The 17,625-nt window shown below is 38.7% G+C and overlaps 2 protein-coding genes across 4 annotated transcripts in view; one reads left to right on the top strand and one right to left on the bottom strand.

The window, feature by feature from the left end:
• The window catches only part of EAF2 (ELL associated factor 2), a 57,088-nt gene extending 48,157 nt beyond the window's left edge, over positions 1 to 8,931 (bottom strand). The window contains exon 1 of the mRNA XM_010845412.1: positions 8,694 to 8,931. Within this exon, the coding sequence (XP_010843714.1) occupies positions 8,694 to 8,799 (106 nt within the window). The 5' untranslated portion in view covers positions 8,800 to 8,931. The remainder of the gene's footprint in view (positions 1 to 8,693) is intronic.
• Positions 8,932 to 9,002: 71 nt separating this feature from the next.
• Positions 9,003 to 17,625, top strand: part of IQCB1 (IQ motif containing B1) — a 45,869-nt gene continuing 37,246 nt past the window's right edge. For 2 of the 3 annotated variants that reach the window (XM_010845409.1, XM_010845411.1), the window contains exons 1-5: positions 9,003 to 9,112; positions 9,592 to 9,673; positions 14,321 to 14,432; positions 14,658 to 14,820; positions 17,194 to 17,323. In XM_010845409.1, the coding sequence (XP_010843711.1) occupies positions 14,333 to 14,432; positions 14,658 to 14,820; positions 17,194 to 17,323 (393 nt within the window). In that variant the 5' untranslated portion in view covers positions 9,003 to 9,112; positions 9,592 to 9,673; positions 14,321 to 14,332. Of the gene's footprint in view, positions 9,113 to 9,591; positions 9,674 to 9,728; positions 9,828 to 14,320; positions 14,433 to 14,657; positions 14,821 to 17,193; positions 17,324 to 17,625 lie in introns of all 3 variants that reach the window. The other variant, XM_010845410.1, reaches the window with a different exon arrangement.

Below are 17,625 nucleotides of genomic sequence, written 5' to 3'. Positions count from 1 at the left end.
CTTTCACTTTTCACTTTCACTTTTCACTTTCATACACTGGAGAAGGAAATGGCAACCCACTCCAGTGTTCTTGCCTTGAGAATCCCAGGGACAGGGGAGCCTGGTGGGCTGCCGTCTATAGGATCACATAGAGTCGGACACGACTGAAGCGACTAGCAGCAGCAGCAGTGTTCACTGCAGCGCTATTTACAATAGCTAGGACATGGAAGGAACCTAGATGTCCATGGACAGATGAATGGACTGTGATAGATATATATATATATATACACATACACACATACACACACACACACGGGAATTTACTTAGCCATAAAAAGGAATGCATTTGAGATTTGAGTCAGTTCTAATGAGGTAGATGAACCTAGAGCCTGTTATACAGAGTGAAATAAGTCAAAAAGAGAAAAACAAATATTGTATACTAACACATATACATGGAATCTAGAAAAGTGATGCTGATGAACCTATTTGCACAGTGGCAACAGAGACACAGACACGGAGAACAGACTTGTGGACAAAGTGGGGGAAGGAGAGGGCTGGACAAATTGGGAGAGGAGCATGGAAACATATATATTACCATATGTAAAACAGATAGCCAGTGGGAATTTGCTGTATGAGGCAGAGAACTCAAACCCGGTGCTTTGTGACAACCTAGAGGGTTGAGATGGGATGGGAGGTAGGAGAGAGGTTCAAGAGGGAGGAGACATATGTATACCTATGGCTGGTTCATGTTGATGTATGGCAGAAACCAACACAACATTGTAAAGCAGTTATCCTTCAATTAAAAATAAATAAGTTTAAAAAACTAAGATATGAAAATCACTTAAAACTAATTCACATCAGTATACATCAATGTTTGATAATAATTCTGATATAGAATTCCTTCACTGTTGTCATCTTCTGATTTTTTCAAAAGAGAAGCTGGTGTTAGGTACGAAGTTGGGCACGAGCAATGAGGGGTGGCCTATCCAAAAAGGATGCAAGCTGACCTCTAAAACAAAAATGTGGAACAATGGACTAAAGGGTTTAAAACAACAGACAAGTTACAGCTCAGTTCCACTCAAACAGACAGATTTTCTATTAGACAGACACTCCCAAGACATGGGAGCAGGCTGATCCCAAAGCGGCTGTCTTCCTCATCCCTGTTGGCTTCCTCTTTTTATATTTCCTGTCTCCTCCTTTTGGTTGTGCCCAGTGCAAAATAGGGCTTGTACCTACCACCAGTCAAGGAAAGGAAATACAAATGGGCATACACTCAAGGCCAACTGGCAACTGCAAGTTATGTAACAACAGACTCTGTTGTGTATGTCTTCTCACAATTTCATCTGTTATGATCAGATATATGTATGTGTAGAATATTTACGAACCCTTAAAGGGCTCCTAGCTGCCTAAGGTTACTTGGAGATGTGCCTGTGGTTAGTTTGTATCCACTATGTGCCAAGGGTGCTGTGTGCAGGAGTTGGAATAGTCTCTGTGGTTATTTTTGTAGCATATCTGTGAGCTCTCCTGGGTGTGTCTGGAATGGGGTTTAGTCCCTTGTTTCCAATTTTTGTTGTGATGAGATAAAAACCAAGGAAGAGAAATAAACCAACTTGGCATTCGTAATCCATATTTTTGTATAAAGGATCTTGATTTTTAGGATTTACAACTAATTCATGTTAAAACAACATCTGTGGGGGTCAAACAAAACATCTGTAAAGTCAAAATCTGCCAGTAGGCTATAAATCTATAATCTCTATTTTAGTGTTTAAAAACTGATTCTTTTTCTTTATATCATTACTTTCGATCTTCACAACAACATTTTGATTTTAATATTCTCACCCAAATTTTACTGATGGTGAACTCCTCTAAGTAATGAAGCCAGTAAAAGATAACTCAGGATCTTAAGCCACTATTCTTGTTCAGTCGCTAAGTTGTGTTCAACTTTTTGTGACCCCTGCAGCACGCAGCACGCCAGGCCCTTCTGTCCCCTGCTGTCTCCTAGAACTTGCTCAGATTCATAACCACTGAGTTGGTGATGCTATGTAATTATCTGTCCTCTGTCTCCCCCTTCTCCTTTTGCATTCCATCTTTCTCAGCATCAGGTGGCTGTTTGAATCAAGTTTAAGTATTGGACTTTCACCTTCAGCATCAGTTTTCCAGTGAACATTCAGGGTTGATTTCTTTTAGGATTGACTGGTTTGATCTTCTTGGCAATCCAAAAGAGTCTCAAGAGTCTTCTCTGGCACCACAATTCAAAAGCATCCATTTTTCAGTGCTCAGCCTTCCTTATTATCCAACACTCACATGCATACATGACTACTGGAAAAACCATAGCTTTGACAATATGGACTTTTGGGGCAAAGTTATGTCTCTTCTTTTTAATACTCTATCTAGGTTTGGCAGTTTTCCTTCCACAGAGCAAGTGTCTTTTAATTTCATGGCTGCAGTTACCATCTGTAGTGATTTGGGAGCCCAAGAAAATAAAATCTGTCACTGTTTTCACTTTTTCCTCTTCTATTTGCCATGAAGTGATAAAACCAGATGCCATGATCTTAATTTTTTTTTAAATGTTGAGTCTCAAGCCAGCTTTTACACTTTCCTCTTTTACCCTCAATAGACTCTTCAGTTTCTCTTCAGTTTCTGCCATTAGTCTGGCATTTATTCATAGGCTTTTAAGGGCTATGAATCTGGCCCAGTCTGGCATTTTGCATGATGTACTCTGTATATAAGTTAAATAAGCAGGGTGACAATATACAGCCTTGATGTATTCCTTTCTCAATTTACAACCAATTAGTTATTCCATGTCTGGTTCTAACTGTTGCTTCTTGACCTGCATACAGGTTTCTCAAGAGAGAGATAAGGTGGTTTGGTATTCTGATCTCTTTAAGAATTTTCCAGTTTGCTGTGATCCACACAGTCAAAGGCTTTAGCATAATCAAAGAAGCAGATGTTTTTCTGAAATTCCCTTGTTTTCTCTATGATCCAACAAATGTTAGCTCTTCTTCCTTTTCTAAATCTAGCTTGTACATCTGGAAGTTCTCAGTTCATGTACTGCTGAAGACTAGATTGAAGGATTTTGAGCATATTCTTACTAGTATGTGAAATAAGTGCAATTGTATGGTAGTTTGAATATTCTTTGGCATTGCCCTTCTTTGGGACTGGAATGAAAACTGACCTTTTCCAGTCCTGTGGCCACTGCTGAGTTTTCCAAATTTCCTGGCATATTGAGTGCAGCACTTTAATAACATCATCATTTAGGATTTGAAATAGCTCAGCTGGAATTCCATCACCTCCACTAACTTTGTTTGTAGTAATGCTTTCTAAGTCCACTTGACTTCACACTCCAGGATGTCTAGCTCTAGGTGAGTGACCACACCGTTCTATATTATACTCTACCCTTCTATCTTCTTTGCTTTAGATCCACAGCTCTGAACTTTTGTATATATGTGTGTGTCTCGGGGTTGGTGATAGGAGATGAGCAATAGTCGTAAGTCCCTTTGGGAATCTGATGAAAATTATAGACCAGCTATAGATCCTGTTTGCATAAAAATGCATTTATGAAAAAAACATATCAAATACTATATAATTTCAGGGGATTCACAAGCCCTTAAAAGTCTATGAATAAATGCCTATAGTATATGAGATACACATAACATACAGAAATGTACTCAACACACCTGTAGCTTTGCTTAATGATAAGCTGGAATTTATAATCAATAAGTCTATCAACACTATTCTGAACTATTCTGAATCTACATTTCTAATGATTACTGTTGGAATTAATAAATTCCACTTTTTACTTGTTTATATTAAGTAGTATTATCTTTTATTTACCTCACACAATAAATTTCTTTTAAAGTATGCAACTTTTGTGTTTCAAGGGGTAAAATAGAGCTCTAAAATTACAGAATTTATTGAATAATCTCATGTCATACTTTGCATATGCTTTCTAATGTTTAAGTTGCTATGATTCCAGACTAAGAAGTTTATTTCTTTCAGTTTTTCTTGGTTTGGAAACCCCACTACTAATTTTATCGTTTGTTTATTTTCTCTGGATTTCCTTCACCTGTATTATTTTCTTCAAGTTTACAACACAATTACTTACACCACATTAAGAGTAGAAAACCATTTCCTGTTTTGTTTTCAATACTTTTCTGTTACTTTTTGACTGTTTTGGCTGTAGCATCACACAATGTCAGTATCTTCACAAAGGAGCCCACAATTAGTATCATAAATTTATTTCCTGAGAGTTGAACTAATTCAACTAACTCCAAAATACATACCCTTTCCGTTATACTACACTAATCAGAAGAACATTACTGTGAATATAATTTCAATCGCATGTTCATTACTGTACTCTCTAATATTTTCTCACACCAAAGCTTAACAACCACTTTTTTAGGAATGGCTCCACTTGGTGCCTCACAGTCTTCCTGCAGTCACTGTCCATGAGCTCATCATTTTACGACAGCAAAAAATGGTGTCATTTACAAACTTAGGAATTTCAATCTTTATTCACTTATCTGGATATAAATTGCAAAACTAGTGCTAGCCCAAATTCAGCACTTGTTCTAGGGAGTCCTATTACTTAAACGCTTCTACCCAGTGAGGCATCTGCAGTTAAGCATTTGGTTTATCATTTACAGAGCACCCCACATCTTCCCTACCACATGCCAGCTATCTTTTGATAGGTTTTACTGCCAAGCCCTGATAAATGCTTTCTGAAAGTCTAAATAAATTACATTTACTGGCACTCCTCATACACATTTGAATATAACCTTCGAGAATAACGGTGACTACTATTTATACTCTACCATGTACCAAACACCATGCTAGGTTGTTTATACTATCTTATTTAATTCTGAAATTCTGAAATGTAAATGCTATTACTATCATTTTACATCTAAAAAACTGAGACTGAAAACTCAGAGAATGTTCCAAAGTTATATTACATACATAGGTGGTGAAGGTCAGAATTCACATCCAGGTTTTTCCAAAACCTAAGTGTATTGAATAGGCATAATTACTCAATTACCTAAAAACAGATACTTTGCCAACAAAAGTCTGTTTAATCAAGGTTATGGTTTTTCCAGTGGTTGTGTATGCATGTGAGAGTTGGACTGTGAAGAAAGCCAAGCGCTGAAGAATTGATGCTTTTGAACTGTGGTCTTGGAGAAGACTCTTGAGAGTACCTTGGACTGCAAGGAGATCCAACCATCCTAAAGGACATCAGTCCTGGGTGTTCATTGGAAGGACTGATGCTGAAGCTGAAACTCCAATACTTTGGCCACCTCATGTGAAGAGTCGACTCACTGGAAAAGACCCTGATGCTGGGAGGGATTGTGGGCCGGAGGAGAAGGGGACGACAGAGGATGAGATGGCTGGATGGCATCACCGATTTGATGGACATGAGTTTGGGTAAACTCCGGGAGTTGGTGATGGACAGGGAGGCCTGGTGTGCTGAGATTCATGGGATCACAAAGAGTCGGACATGACTGAGCGACTGAACTGACTGACTTTCTTCCAAGTCACACTGATTTGAGTGTTTGTTATAAATTAGGCCCACCCAGAAGGGGATTAAGAGGTACAAACCTCCAGTTACATAATAAACAAGTATTGAGGATATAACAAGTTTTGAGGATATAATACACAGCATAAGGAACATGGTCAATAATATTATTATAACTTTGTATGGGGACAAATGGTTACTAGATTTATGGTGGTGATCATTTCATAATGTATGCAAATATAAAGTCATTATATAGGACACCTGAAACTAACATATATCAGCTTTGTTTCAATAAAAACCTTTTAAATAAATAAAAACTTTTATTTTTTAAAAAATGCTAATATATATTCTTAAAAATTATGATACTTTTAATATGTATTTCACAACCTTACCTGTTAAAATCCTTAGAAGATTATAAAGATATTTACATTTAGGGGATAAATGAAAGCTTTGAGCATTATGTAAAACTGGATACTGAAAATATTTTTCAGTATTTTTCACATATCTATCAATTTAAGAATATTTCATAATTATAATAAAAAAATTAGAGAATGCTGAATTTATTGCTTCATTCTATAGATAAGATAAGCTCAGCAATTTAAAGTGAATTTTCTAAATTACATAGTTAATAGAAAAGTTGAAATTAATATATTATGTGTGTATTTCTGTTCTACTTCATTACTGAGCCTAAACATGAATATATTTTTTTAAAAATAGAAACAGTTCTCCATCAATCTCCTTCAGAAAAAAATATCTTTATGCATAGTAGTGATAATTAAAAATAAGAAACATTTTTGTTTTCTAGAAAGAAAATGCATACTCTTTTAAAATAAACAAATGATGTCCACTTGCCTGTAAGAAAGTCTATAGTTTTCATCACTTACTCTGAATCTTTAATGGGGTAAGAATCACATGGGAAATGAACCAGTCCTCAAGGATAATGACTAGTTTTATTTTAATAAATCTAGAAAGGTTCTGTCTGCTTCAACAAGAAAAAAACTAAGGGATGAACACCTTTCTAATGTCTTCCACAGGATTAAAAGTATATTCAAACACCTCGGTTTATTGTGGTTACTACCATTGCTGTTCTGTTTATTTTCATTCTTGTAACTGGATCATCCAATACCTGATTCTGAAGACACAATTCCAGCATCCTGAGAACTTTTATAAACAAAAGACTTTAAGGCATATGCAAAGCACTTTTCGAAGTCTATTTCTTTTTCACTTAATTTGGGTTTTATGCCCTTAAAAAGATATACCCAAGTGTCATGAAAATCAAGTCTTCAGCAAATTTGTATAATCTTAAAACATAATTTTAAAAATTAATACTATGATGACTGGAAACCTGAGAAAGAAGAGGAAAGGAGAAGGAAGATATTATTTGAGAGAAAGGCGTGGAGAAACCAGATAAAACTCTACCAGACTTTTGGAAAATGGAACTGAAGGAGAGAAACTGCACAGCCAGCACTAGCTCTCTCTAGACAAAATGTGGTAAAGAAGGGTCAGTGTTGAAGATCTGTTTGCAAATATTCCCCCATTTATTCTATCAACTGGATATTAATTTTGCTTAATAAAACCCTTTCATAAAATGTAAAAATATATCCTTGGAGAGTTAAACCTGTAGGCTCTTGATATCTTCACTGTGAGTTACGATAATCAGATTGTGTACAACTAAGCAAACCTAAGGAGAATGTGAGTTTTAACAAAGCATGAAACACTTCAGAGCAAAAACTATAAAGATCTCTAAAACAGTCTTACGACAGAATGACTGAGAAGGGTGGAATGATGAGACACTAAGGAAGGATACTGTAGTAAGAGGAAGTGAAAAAAATACCTACTTTACAATTTTGCCACAGAAAAATAAGAGGTTATGACTCAATGATCTCAAAGTTTCCTTCCCACTCTATAATTCTATGAGGGTTATTATGCAAAGAATGAATGTTTTACATACCAAATCATAATATATTATAATTTCCTTCCTGGAATCTACACCATCCAACTATTAAAGCAAAAGAGTTTTATTTCCTATCTCAACAACATAAAAGAGGAAAATGTATCAAAAGTAGTTCCAGAGGACAAAAGAGCTTTCTAATAAATTAATAGTGCACCCTTCAATACTGTGATCATCAGTATTTGATAAATGACTCAATGAAATCAGGGGTCCAAAACAGATACAGATATTAGAATGATCCAAAAACCTTTCCCCAGAAATATACTAAATAAGAACCCCCATCAGTCAGAGACACCAAAACTGAAGACAGGAAAGAATATTTCCCTACCAACCTAAAGGCATTCTCCTTTCCATTTCCCTTTGCCCCCCATCCACTTGTTACCTTACTACAGTTGTTCCTTGAGTAACACGCACGGGGCTGAGATTCACAGGTCCACTTACATGCTGAATTTTTCCCCACTAAATAGAGTACCTGTATTTTCATCTTACAGATCTTTAAATTAATGAAGAATGGGAGAAGTATGTGTTCCATTAGAGGTCACACACATGGAATCAAAACACTAGAGTCTGAGTCTGATTCTACCCAACGGTTTCCGCTTCTGGACCTCGGGTGAGTCGTGTATCGACTCCCTCGTTTCTGAGGCACAGACAGCAATAAGTGGATTTTCCACTGCGCGAGATCGACACCCCTAACCCCTACGTGGTTCAAGGGTCAACTGTACCTTCCTTTCCACCTCTGAATCGGCCACCAGTCAGCTCTGACTCCATCCATAGTCGCCTCTGCAGACCTATCCCACATAGCGTCCCTTTCTATCTGCTGTCGTGCGTAGTCGCTCAGTCGTGTCCAACTCTGCGACTCCATGGACTGTAGTCTGCCAGGCTTCTCTGTCCATAGGGATTTTCCAGGCAAGAATACTGGAGTGGGTTGCCATTTCCTCCTCCAGGGATCTTCCCAACCTAGGGATGGAACCCAGGTCTCCCGCTTTGCAGGCCGATTCCTTACAGTCTCAGCCACCAGGGAAGCCCTGCTAGTCTCCCTTAAATCACTCCACTCAGAATTACCCACACCTGCGGCTTCCATCCGCCTGCTTCCACCAACTCCCTAGCACTTTCCGGCTAAAGCAGCGGGTCGCGCAGGGCACCCCATTCTCCCACAGAATAAGAGGATCTGTTCGAACACGACTTGGAGAGGGTTGTGCTTCTGCACCCCCAAAACCAGAACTCCTCCCTTTCCCCTCGGGCGTCCTCACTCACAGCGCACAGTGTGGAAGGCGCAGCGAGGCTGCTTCTCAAAACTGCCCCCTAACTTGAGAACTCGCTCGCGGCTGTCAATATGCGAAGGTCCAGCTGCTCCATTCATCCTTCTCCTGCGGCTCTGACTTTGCCTCTGCCGCTAGCGCCGACTACCAGTTGCCACCTCAGCCTGTTCGAACCAGCTGCGCTTGCTGCTGCTAGAGCAGCCACCACAGACTCTGCCCCGCGCCAGCCGAGCGCCGTCCCACTGGGCGCTGATTGGCTTCCTGGAGAAGGGCGCCCCGCCCCTTGGCCGCGAGGCTCCTGGTCCCTGCGCCAACTTCACGCGTTGCGACGCACGCAGCGCTCGGGAGGCCGCGCTTCTGAGGTACAGCCTGGGAGTCGAGTTTTCTGGTGGAGCGACGCGAGGCGGGAATGAGGTAGCCGACTTGAAGTGGCGCCTGGGGAAGGAGGCGGCCCCGGGATACCCAGAGGGCAGGATCACAGGCTTCTGGACCAAGTGACCGGGCTTTTAGGAGCTATTAGAGGGAGAACCGGCCTTTTTGAGGAGATGTGGTGTGGAAACAGGAGGGGGAGGGCCGGAGCGTGGGCGCGAGGCCTGATGTCTTGTCTGAGGCCTGGTAGCGCCAAAGCCGGGTCTAGAATCCGGAGTAAAGGAGCCCGTGGCCTTAGAGCGCAGTCCGTGGACCTGACTGGGGGCAACGCTGTTACCTCAGCAGTTATTTCGCCTTATGTTCCTAAGAAAGTTCCAGGTGGTATTAGTGCCGGGATGGGGGAGGGGTTGAGGGGAGGGTGTTAAGAAGCGGGGATAAAGATTCAGAGTTAGGAACTGCCGGTATTTAGGATCAGTTGCAGCTAGGTTGCATTGGGTTGCTGTCTTCATTTGTTTTCTTCACAGAGATCCTTGGCGTTAAGGGCACGGCCTGGAAAAAGAGATTCCCAGAAGATCAAGGCCAGAGAGCTTTTGCTCTGGCAACTGGGTAATAGCATTAATTATTGAAAAATAATGTCTTTTGTTTTTTTCCGTCTAAAAAGTTGATGACTCTAAGAGTAAAGATGACAGATGTGCTGTATTAGAGAAGCACCCAAGAGAAAGTTCATGAATGGTTGCCGTAGCAGCGGTGGCTTTTCAAGGTGATTGAAAGCTCCTTTTCTTAACTGCTACCTTCTCCAAATTGTCATGTATTCTTCCAGGCAAGAACGTGAACGTGGCAGCCTTAGCCTATCTGCTTGTCTAAATTCTGCTCTTTTAAAGTGTACTAAGACTGTTTCCTGTGGTAGTTAAGCACTCAGGTTCTGGAGCCAGAATCTTTGGGTTTGAACCCCAGTTTCATACTCCACAGAGTGACTTGTGTGAACCAAAGTTAGGTATGCTCATCAGTAAAATTTTGGGAAAAAAAATAATGGTCCTTATAACTTACACTTTTTCAGAGGATTAAATGAGGTAGTACAAGAAAGCATTTAAAACAATGTCATAAAGTAAAAGCTCTCTGAATGGTTATTATTTCTCAGATTTGACTGTTATGTAACATTTTAGGGCCATCTTTGGTGGCTGCCTTCTTTTCCAAATTTTAAATTATTCTAAGAGGTAGGAATTATTATTTTGTTTACAGGTTAGAAAGCTTGTTCATGGAAGCCCAGTCTTCGGACTCTATATGTTTTTCATCCTTATCTATATTATGTATTTGGCATTTAAATATTTTATAGAATATTTTATTTTACATATGTATATGTATGAGTATGTGGACACTTTTCTTTCCTAATCTGAATGTGAGCCGGGAATCTGTCCTATATAAAATCTTGGTGATCCTTACCTTTGTCATAGAGCCGTGTGCTTGTTTGGTGATGACGGTAATGTTTCAGTAATGTTTTACTATGTTAACCAGAGATCAAGAACAGTGTTATAAGCCTGTCTTACTTTTAAAAAGGCTTTACAGCAGAAATCAAAAGTTTCCATCATATAACAAGGGTAAAAGTAGGAATCTCAAGAAACTGAAGTTTTGGAATACCCAAGATTTGTGTGTTTATTAATTCTTTCAATCTACATAAATACTAAGATATTAAGTACCTACCACCCACCAAGTACCAGTCTGTCCTCTGGGAATATACCAGTGAATCAAAGAGATAAGAAGGCAGCCACCAAGAATGGTATGAGTTTTGCCCTTGTGAAGCTTACCTTCTAATGTGAATTTTCTCTAAACATATATTTAAATAAACTATATTGTACTAGCTAGCCCAGGAAGAAATAGATTAATGAACTAAATAGAATCCAAAAATATATTGAGGTGACATTTCAGGTTGCTTCTCTTGTATCCATTCATGATAAATTACCTCAGGAGTTTATGAAAGCTAGGTGCATTTGTTCTTTTTTCACCAATCTGTAACTTCATCTAACTTTATAGCTTCCTATCATATACCATTCAGAAAACTAACTTACATATGTTTTGAAGGTTAAGTTGTAAGTAAATGAAGATACAAATAAAACAAAATCATAAAAAATGTAGAAAAATTTAGAAGATTATATTTTAGCTATTAGGATAGGAAGGACCTTTGTAAGCATGACACCAAAGGTAGAAGTCATAGAGGGAAAGATTGTTATACTTGACTACATAAAAATTGTAAATCTCTGGTAAAACGTAATTAAACTTTAAAAGATAAATGGCCAACAAGGATAAAGTGTTTATGAAAGTGAAAGTGTTAGTCCCTCAGTCCTGTCCAACTCTGCAACCCCATGGACTGTAACCTGCCAGACTCTGTCCATGGAATTCTCCAGGCAAGAATACTGGAGTCAGTTGCCATGCCCTTCTCCAGGAGATCTTCCCAACCCAGAGATCACACCCATGTTTCCTGCATTACAGGCAGATTCTTTACCTTTTGAGCTACCCAGGAAGCCAAAATGTGTTTACAGCCAATGTAAAAGATAAAGGGTGTCTAATCCATGTATAAAAAGCTTAAAGCTTCTACAAAGGAATAAGATAAGCTAATAGAAAAATTAAGGGGTATAAATAGAAAATATGTAAAAAAAAGAAATGACCAGTAAACGTGAAACATGTTGAACCTCCCTAATAATCAAAGAAACAGAAATTAAAACAAGATGATACCATTTTTCACCTAGCAAATTGACAAAAATGCAAAATATAACATTATTTACTATTAACGGCTTAGTAAAATGAGCACCTTCAAACATTGTTGCTGGAAATGTAAATTGGAACATCCACTTTGGAGGAAAGTTTATTGTCTAATGAAAAAATTTAAAAATATGTATCTTGCCATCCAGCCGTATGACTTGAAGGGGAAAATTCATCCCACAAAGAACTATCATGAGTACATAAGACATGTACTTTGATATTCATTGCAGCATTCCTTATAATGGCATACACTCTGAATGACTTCCAATAGAGGAGATGCTTAAATATATTTTGATGCACTATTATGAAGGAAGCATAGCATAATACAGCCATTGGAAAGAATGAGATTAACTCTGTCCACTTTCTTGGAAACTTGTATGCCTTCTGTGTGCCAAGAGTTGTGCTGGGCTTTTTAAAAAAATATTTCCAGAAAACTTGTTTTTTTTTTAATAATTTATATTTTACCTAATAAGGAATGCTTTCTGGATGCCTGTATTATGACCAAAAATGTGAACTGTGGTGCCATTTATGAAGATCAATAGCATAAAAAGTGTTAGAAATAGGTTTTTGGAAATATGTTTCGTGTTTTTTACTCTTTTATGTGGGAAGGGATATAATGAACATTGAAATGGAAATTTGAGTCATATTGATACTTACTCTACCACGTAGAGGAGGGATGGTGGAACAATGAAGGTTTCTTCTTCTTCAAACTTTACTTTTTTTTAATCTGTAAAGTGGAGATGATTAAAGGCTCTGCCTCATAGTCCTGTTGTAAGGATTAAGTGAGATAATGCTTATGAAAGCACTTCACATGGCGATTAATTCAAAGTAAACAATGTTATGTTGCTGCTGCTGCTGCTAAGTCACTTCAGTCGTGTCCGACTCTGTGCAACCCCATAGACGGCAGCCCACCAGGCTCTGTTGCTGCTGCTAAGTTGCTTCAGTCGTGTCCGACTCTGTGCGACCCCATAGACAGCAGCCCACCAGGCCCCGCCGTCCCTGGGATTCTCCAGACAAGAACACTGGAGTGGGTTGCCATTTCCTTCTCCAATGCATGAAAGTGAAAGTGAAGTCGCTCAGTCGTGTCCGACTCTTAGCAACCCCATGGACTGCAACCTACCAGGCTCCTCCGTCCATGGGATTTTCCAAGCAAGAGTACTAGAGTGGGGTGCCATTGCCTTCTCCCCAGGCTCCGTTAGCCTTTATTAATTATAAATAAATAACATCTATACTTTTTATGGTTTCTTTGAGCTTTGAATGCCTTAAAACTTTTTTTAAAGAAAAGGTTTAGCAACAAATTAGGATATGGATTTTTTTAAGATAATTGATTTTGTTTACTATACTATTTATAAACAAGCTTTGGTTATTTTATAATAAAATTTATGAATTATGTGTTGGGAATCCCCAAGACTAACTTCAGGTTCAGTGATTTGCTAGGAGGGCTCATAGTTCTCAAGATATAATTATATTCATAGCTATGATTTATTATACTACGAGGACACAAAATAAAGTCAGCAAAGGGGGAAGGCACATGAGGTGAAGTTCAGAGGAAAACTTGTACTCTCTACCAAGAGACCCCTATCCCAAAGGAGTCACATAGGATAGTGCTTAATTCTTCCTGCAATTAATTGTGATAATGTGTTGAAGTGTAGTCTACCACGGAAGCTCACTAGCAACTCAGTGACCAGAGTCTTTATTGGAGGATGGTCATGTAGGTGTCCTCTGCTACCATATACCAGAATTCCAGACTTCAGGAAGGAAAGCAGGTGTTCAACATAAACCACATTGTTTTTACAAACAGTTTAGGCCCAGTGAACCACACTAATATTAAGAAATTGGTGGAAACCTCCTGAAATCCAAGTTCTTAGACACCAGCCAAGAGCCAACCTTATAAGGAGACCTTTAAAAATGATAGTAGTCTTAGGCCTGTATTGGGCTTCCCCGGTGACCCAGTGCTAAAGAATCTACCTGCCAGTACAGGAGATGCAAGAGATGTGGGTTCAAACCCTGAGTTGGGAAGATCCCCTGGAGCAGGAAATGGCAACCCAATAGCAACTCCAGAATTCTTGCCTGGAAAATTCCATGGACAGAGGAGTCTGGTAGGCTACACACAGGGTCTCAAAAAGTTGGACACGACTAAGCACACACGCACACACAGGCTTGGATTAGCTCTTTTCTGCACACTTTCTCTTTCATGATAAAAGAAAATGAACTCCTAACCTAGGATTATTGTGCAGATTAGAGTGAGTGTGAAACACCAAGCACAGTTTCGGACTCTTAGTGCACAATAAGCAGTACCTACTGTAGCTGTTACACTAAGATATAAGAATCTCTAACTTTAGAAATCCAAGTTTCTTCCTTTAAGGAAGAAATGAGATAAATCTATCTTTCACTTTTCAAACCAAGCCAAGCTATTGCCATTTATGTTTCATACGTTATTTAGGGGGTGACCTAACTAAGGACTGTTGACCTTTATCTTTCTGATTCTGTTAAATATAGGTGGTATGAGAAATGAAGCCAACAGGTACAGACCCGAGAATCTTATCTCTGGCTGCTGAAGTTGCAAAAAGTCCTGAGCAGAATGTCCCTGTTATACTGTTGAAGTTAAAAGGTAAGAAAATCTTTTTTGTGATTGGCTAATTTGTTTAAGTAACAAAACAAATTCCATCATATTAGCATTTGTTTTTAATTTGTTCAGTGAAATCTTAACATTGTGATAAAGCAGTGATTTCTTCCTTTTTAATGTGTTTTTAGTTTTTATTCAGCCTATAGAAATACAAATAGCTCTTGGATTTATTGAGCATAAATAAGTATATCTTATTTCCTTTTGCCTTAGAAATAATAAACAACACACCTTTAGGAAGCTCAGAGTTGAAGAAAATCAAACAAGATATATATTGTTATGATCTCATTCAGTATTGCCTCTTGGTCCTCAGTCAAGATTGTTCTCGTATCCAGGGTGGTTGGACTACAGTTTCCCAGCTAACACAGATATTAAGGTAAAACGAAGCAATAAGTCAGCTTTTTGTTGAGGGATATAGTAGTAGATTCTTATTTTCAAATTTGTTTTCTTTTCTTAAAATCTTGCTAACAAACATTGACAGCTGCTTCCATGGTATGTTATGGATGTATATTGTTCCTAACTGTACTTGTGAATATTTCACTGTCTAAAATTTCACTCCATAAGCTCTGAGAAGATGGTGATCTTGTTTCATTCTCACCACTGAATCCCAAGGACCTTATAAACTCTTTACTGACTAAAGAATATTGAAGAAACAAAGAGATTAAGACACTGGCTCTACACTGGAAAAACTTAATGGTAGAGATGGGATGATAGTCATGTGGATTTATCATACAAGGCAGAATGAAAGAGGTGCTGAAATGAAAGGCATTTCAGGAGAGATACAGAAACTATTCATTTCACAGTATATTGATTTAGCTATCTCAAATTTATATTTCATTAGTAACCCAAATCATGCCAGTAAATTTAGAAGTGGCATTTACTTATCTACTGCCATGCTAGAAATTAAGAGAAAAAGAGATCAAAATCTTTTTTTATATAGGCAGCAGTAAAATAAGCCAGATGTTCTCAGTGTCTAAGCCGCTTCCTAATTAACTGAAAATGTGCAGTACTAATTGGATCTTAGTTTTTGAAACTGCTTGCTCATAATTAAAGATAGATAAAGGCCAGATTCAAGGTATACCATTAGGTATACCTTAACAACTGTATGTAATATTTTTATACCTTAATTTTCAAGATTATTTCCTGAAGTAAATAAGGCCTTATGTCTTTGTTTTGTTAGATATGTTAGCTCATGGAAATATTGATTGAGCTAGACTCTTAGAAGTAGACTCCAAGTCTCAAGAAATCCACATTTGTGAATGTACAAAAATGTATTTCATTTATTAACATTTTCAGTAAAAATAGTACTTTTAATTAACTTTAGAAACAAAAGGGAAAAGAGAAACTGATGCATGTGGGTATAAGTCTCTTGACCTTCAGAACCAATATGCAAAAGAAAGGATGTATTAAGTTTTTAGTATACACATATGTAGTAACTGTTACACAAGCCTCAGGCATCAGTACTTACTCATTAGAGTACAAACATAGAGACTGTTCTTGGATTGGGGACTTTTTTTGGTATTAGTTTGCAGAAATACTTTTTATTATTGAACCTTTTAAATATACTCATTTCATACCTACGGAGTGACTTTATGTATGGTTTCAAGAGGACCCACCATTTCTCTAAATGACCTTTCATTGTATGCTGTGGAATGTGTCTACTAGAGTTTTTGCTGTTGGTCCTTCTGATGTAGGGAGTATGCAATCAGATATTTTGCAGGTTTTAGGAAAGGAGATCTCTTGGAAAGAATTGGTATAAAATTAGAGTGTTCCATTTCCTAATCTGTCCCTTGTAGACTAATACTATCCTAGCTATTTTTCAGCTGTCTGATGTCTAAAATGTATCAGTTAACACATATGTTGCTGCTGCTGCTGCTGCTGCTAAGTCACTTCAGTCGTGTCCGACTCTGTGCGACCCCATAGACGGCAGCCCACCAGGCTCCCCCATCCCTGGGATTCTCCAGGCAAGAACACTGGAGTGGGTTGCCATTTCCTTCTCCAACGCATGAAAGTGAAGAGTGAAAGTGAAGTCACTCAGTCGTGTCTGACTCTTAGCGACCCCTTGGACTGCAGCCTACCAGGCTCCTCCGTCCGTGGGATTTTCCAGGCAAGAGTACTGAAGTGGTTCTCAAGGTATTCTATTGCTTTTAGAGTGTGTGTAGCCCATTCACCGAAAACTTGGCCTCTCTCTTTATTGTGAGTCAAGTGTATTTTGTTTCCTGAAGAACTGACAAGTAAGTTTTTAGAAAATAGATGTCCTAGCTCTAAATATTGGAGAAGGCAATGGCACCCGACTCCAGTACTCTTGCCTGGAAAATCCCATGGACGGAGGAGCCTGGTAGGCTGCAGTCCATGAGGTTGCTAAGAGTCGGACACGACTGAGCGACTTCACTTTCACTTTTCACTTTCATGCATTGGAGAAGGAAATGGCAACACACTCCAGTGTTCTTGCCCCGAGAATCCCAGGGACGGGGAAGCCTGATTGGGCTGCCGTCTATGACCCGCACGGAGTCGGACATGACTGAAGCGACTTAGCAGCAGCAGCTCTAAATACAGGCAAAATTCATACCACTGTTTACTTATTAACAAAGTTGTTACACTAACTGTCCATTAAAAATTCTTTACTGGCTTGACAACAAAAGAAAGATACTAAAAATTCTCATTAAGACACAGTGTCTAGAAGCCTTAGCATTTGTCTAAAATTTGTAATTGGTGCAAACTGAGTCACAAACTTATGCTCTTATTTCAGCCATTGCTGTGTGGGCTTGGAACCAGGAGAAGATGCAGAAGAATTTTACAATGAATTACTTCCATCGGCTGCAGAAAATTTTCTGGTTTTGGGGAGGCGATTACAAACATGTTTTATCAATGCAGCTAAGGTATGTTTGTTTACTTAGGGATTTGTGTTTTGTAGCCAAAACTGTTTAATTCTTGAGATGATATTCCACATTGTTTTTCAGGTGTGCAATATTTGGCTGAAAGTACAATTAGAGTGGCTTCCAAGGTAGCTCAGTGATAAATGATCCACCTGCCAGGCAGGAGACGTGGGTTTAATCCCTGGGTCAGGAAGACCCCCTAGAGAAGGAAATGGCAACACATTCCATACTTCTTTCTTGAGAAATCCCATGGACATAGGAGCCTGGTGGGCTATAGTCCATGGAGTCACAAAAGAGTCTGACAT

The sequence above is a fragment of the Bison bison genome, unplaced genomic scaffold (genome assembly GCF_000754665.1).
Source record: "Bison bison bison isolate TAMUID 2011002044 unplaced genomic scaffold, Bison_UMD1.0 scf7180017864215, whole genome shotgun sequence".
NCBI classification, from domain to species: domain Eukaryota; kingdom Metazoa; phylum Chordata; class Mammalia; order Artiodactyla; family Bovidae; genus Bison; species Bison bison.
Note: the sequence above shows the minus strand (reverse complement) of the source record. Positions and strands in the feature narration are given on the sequence as shown.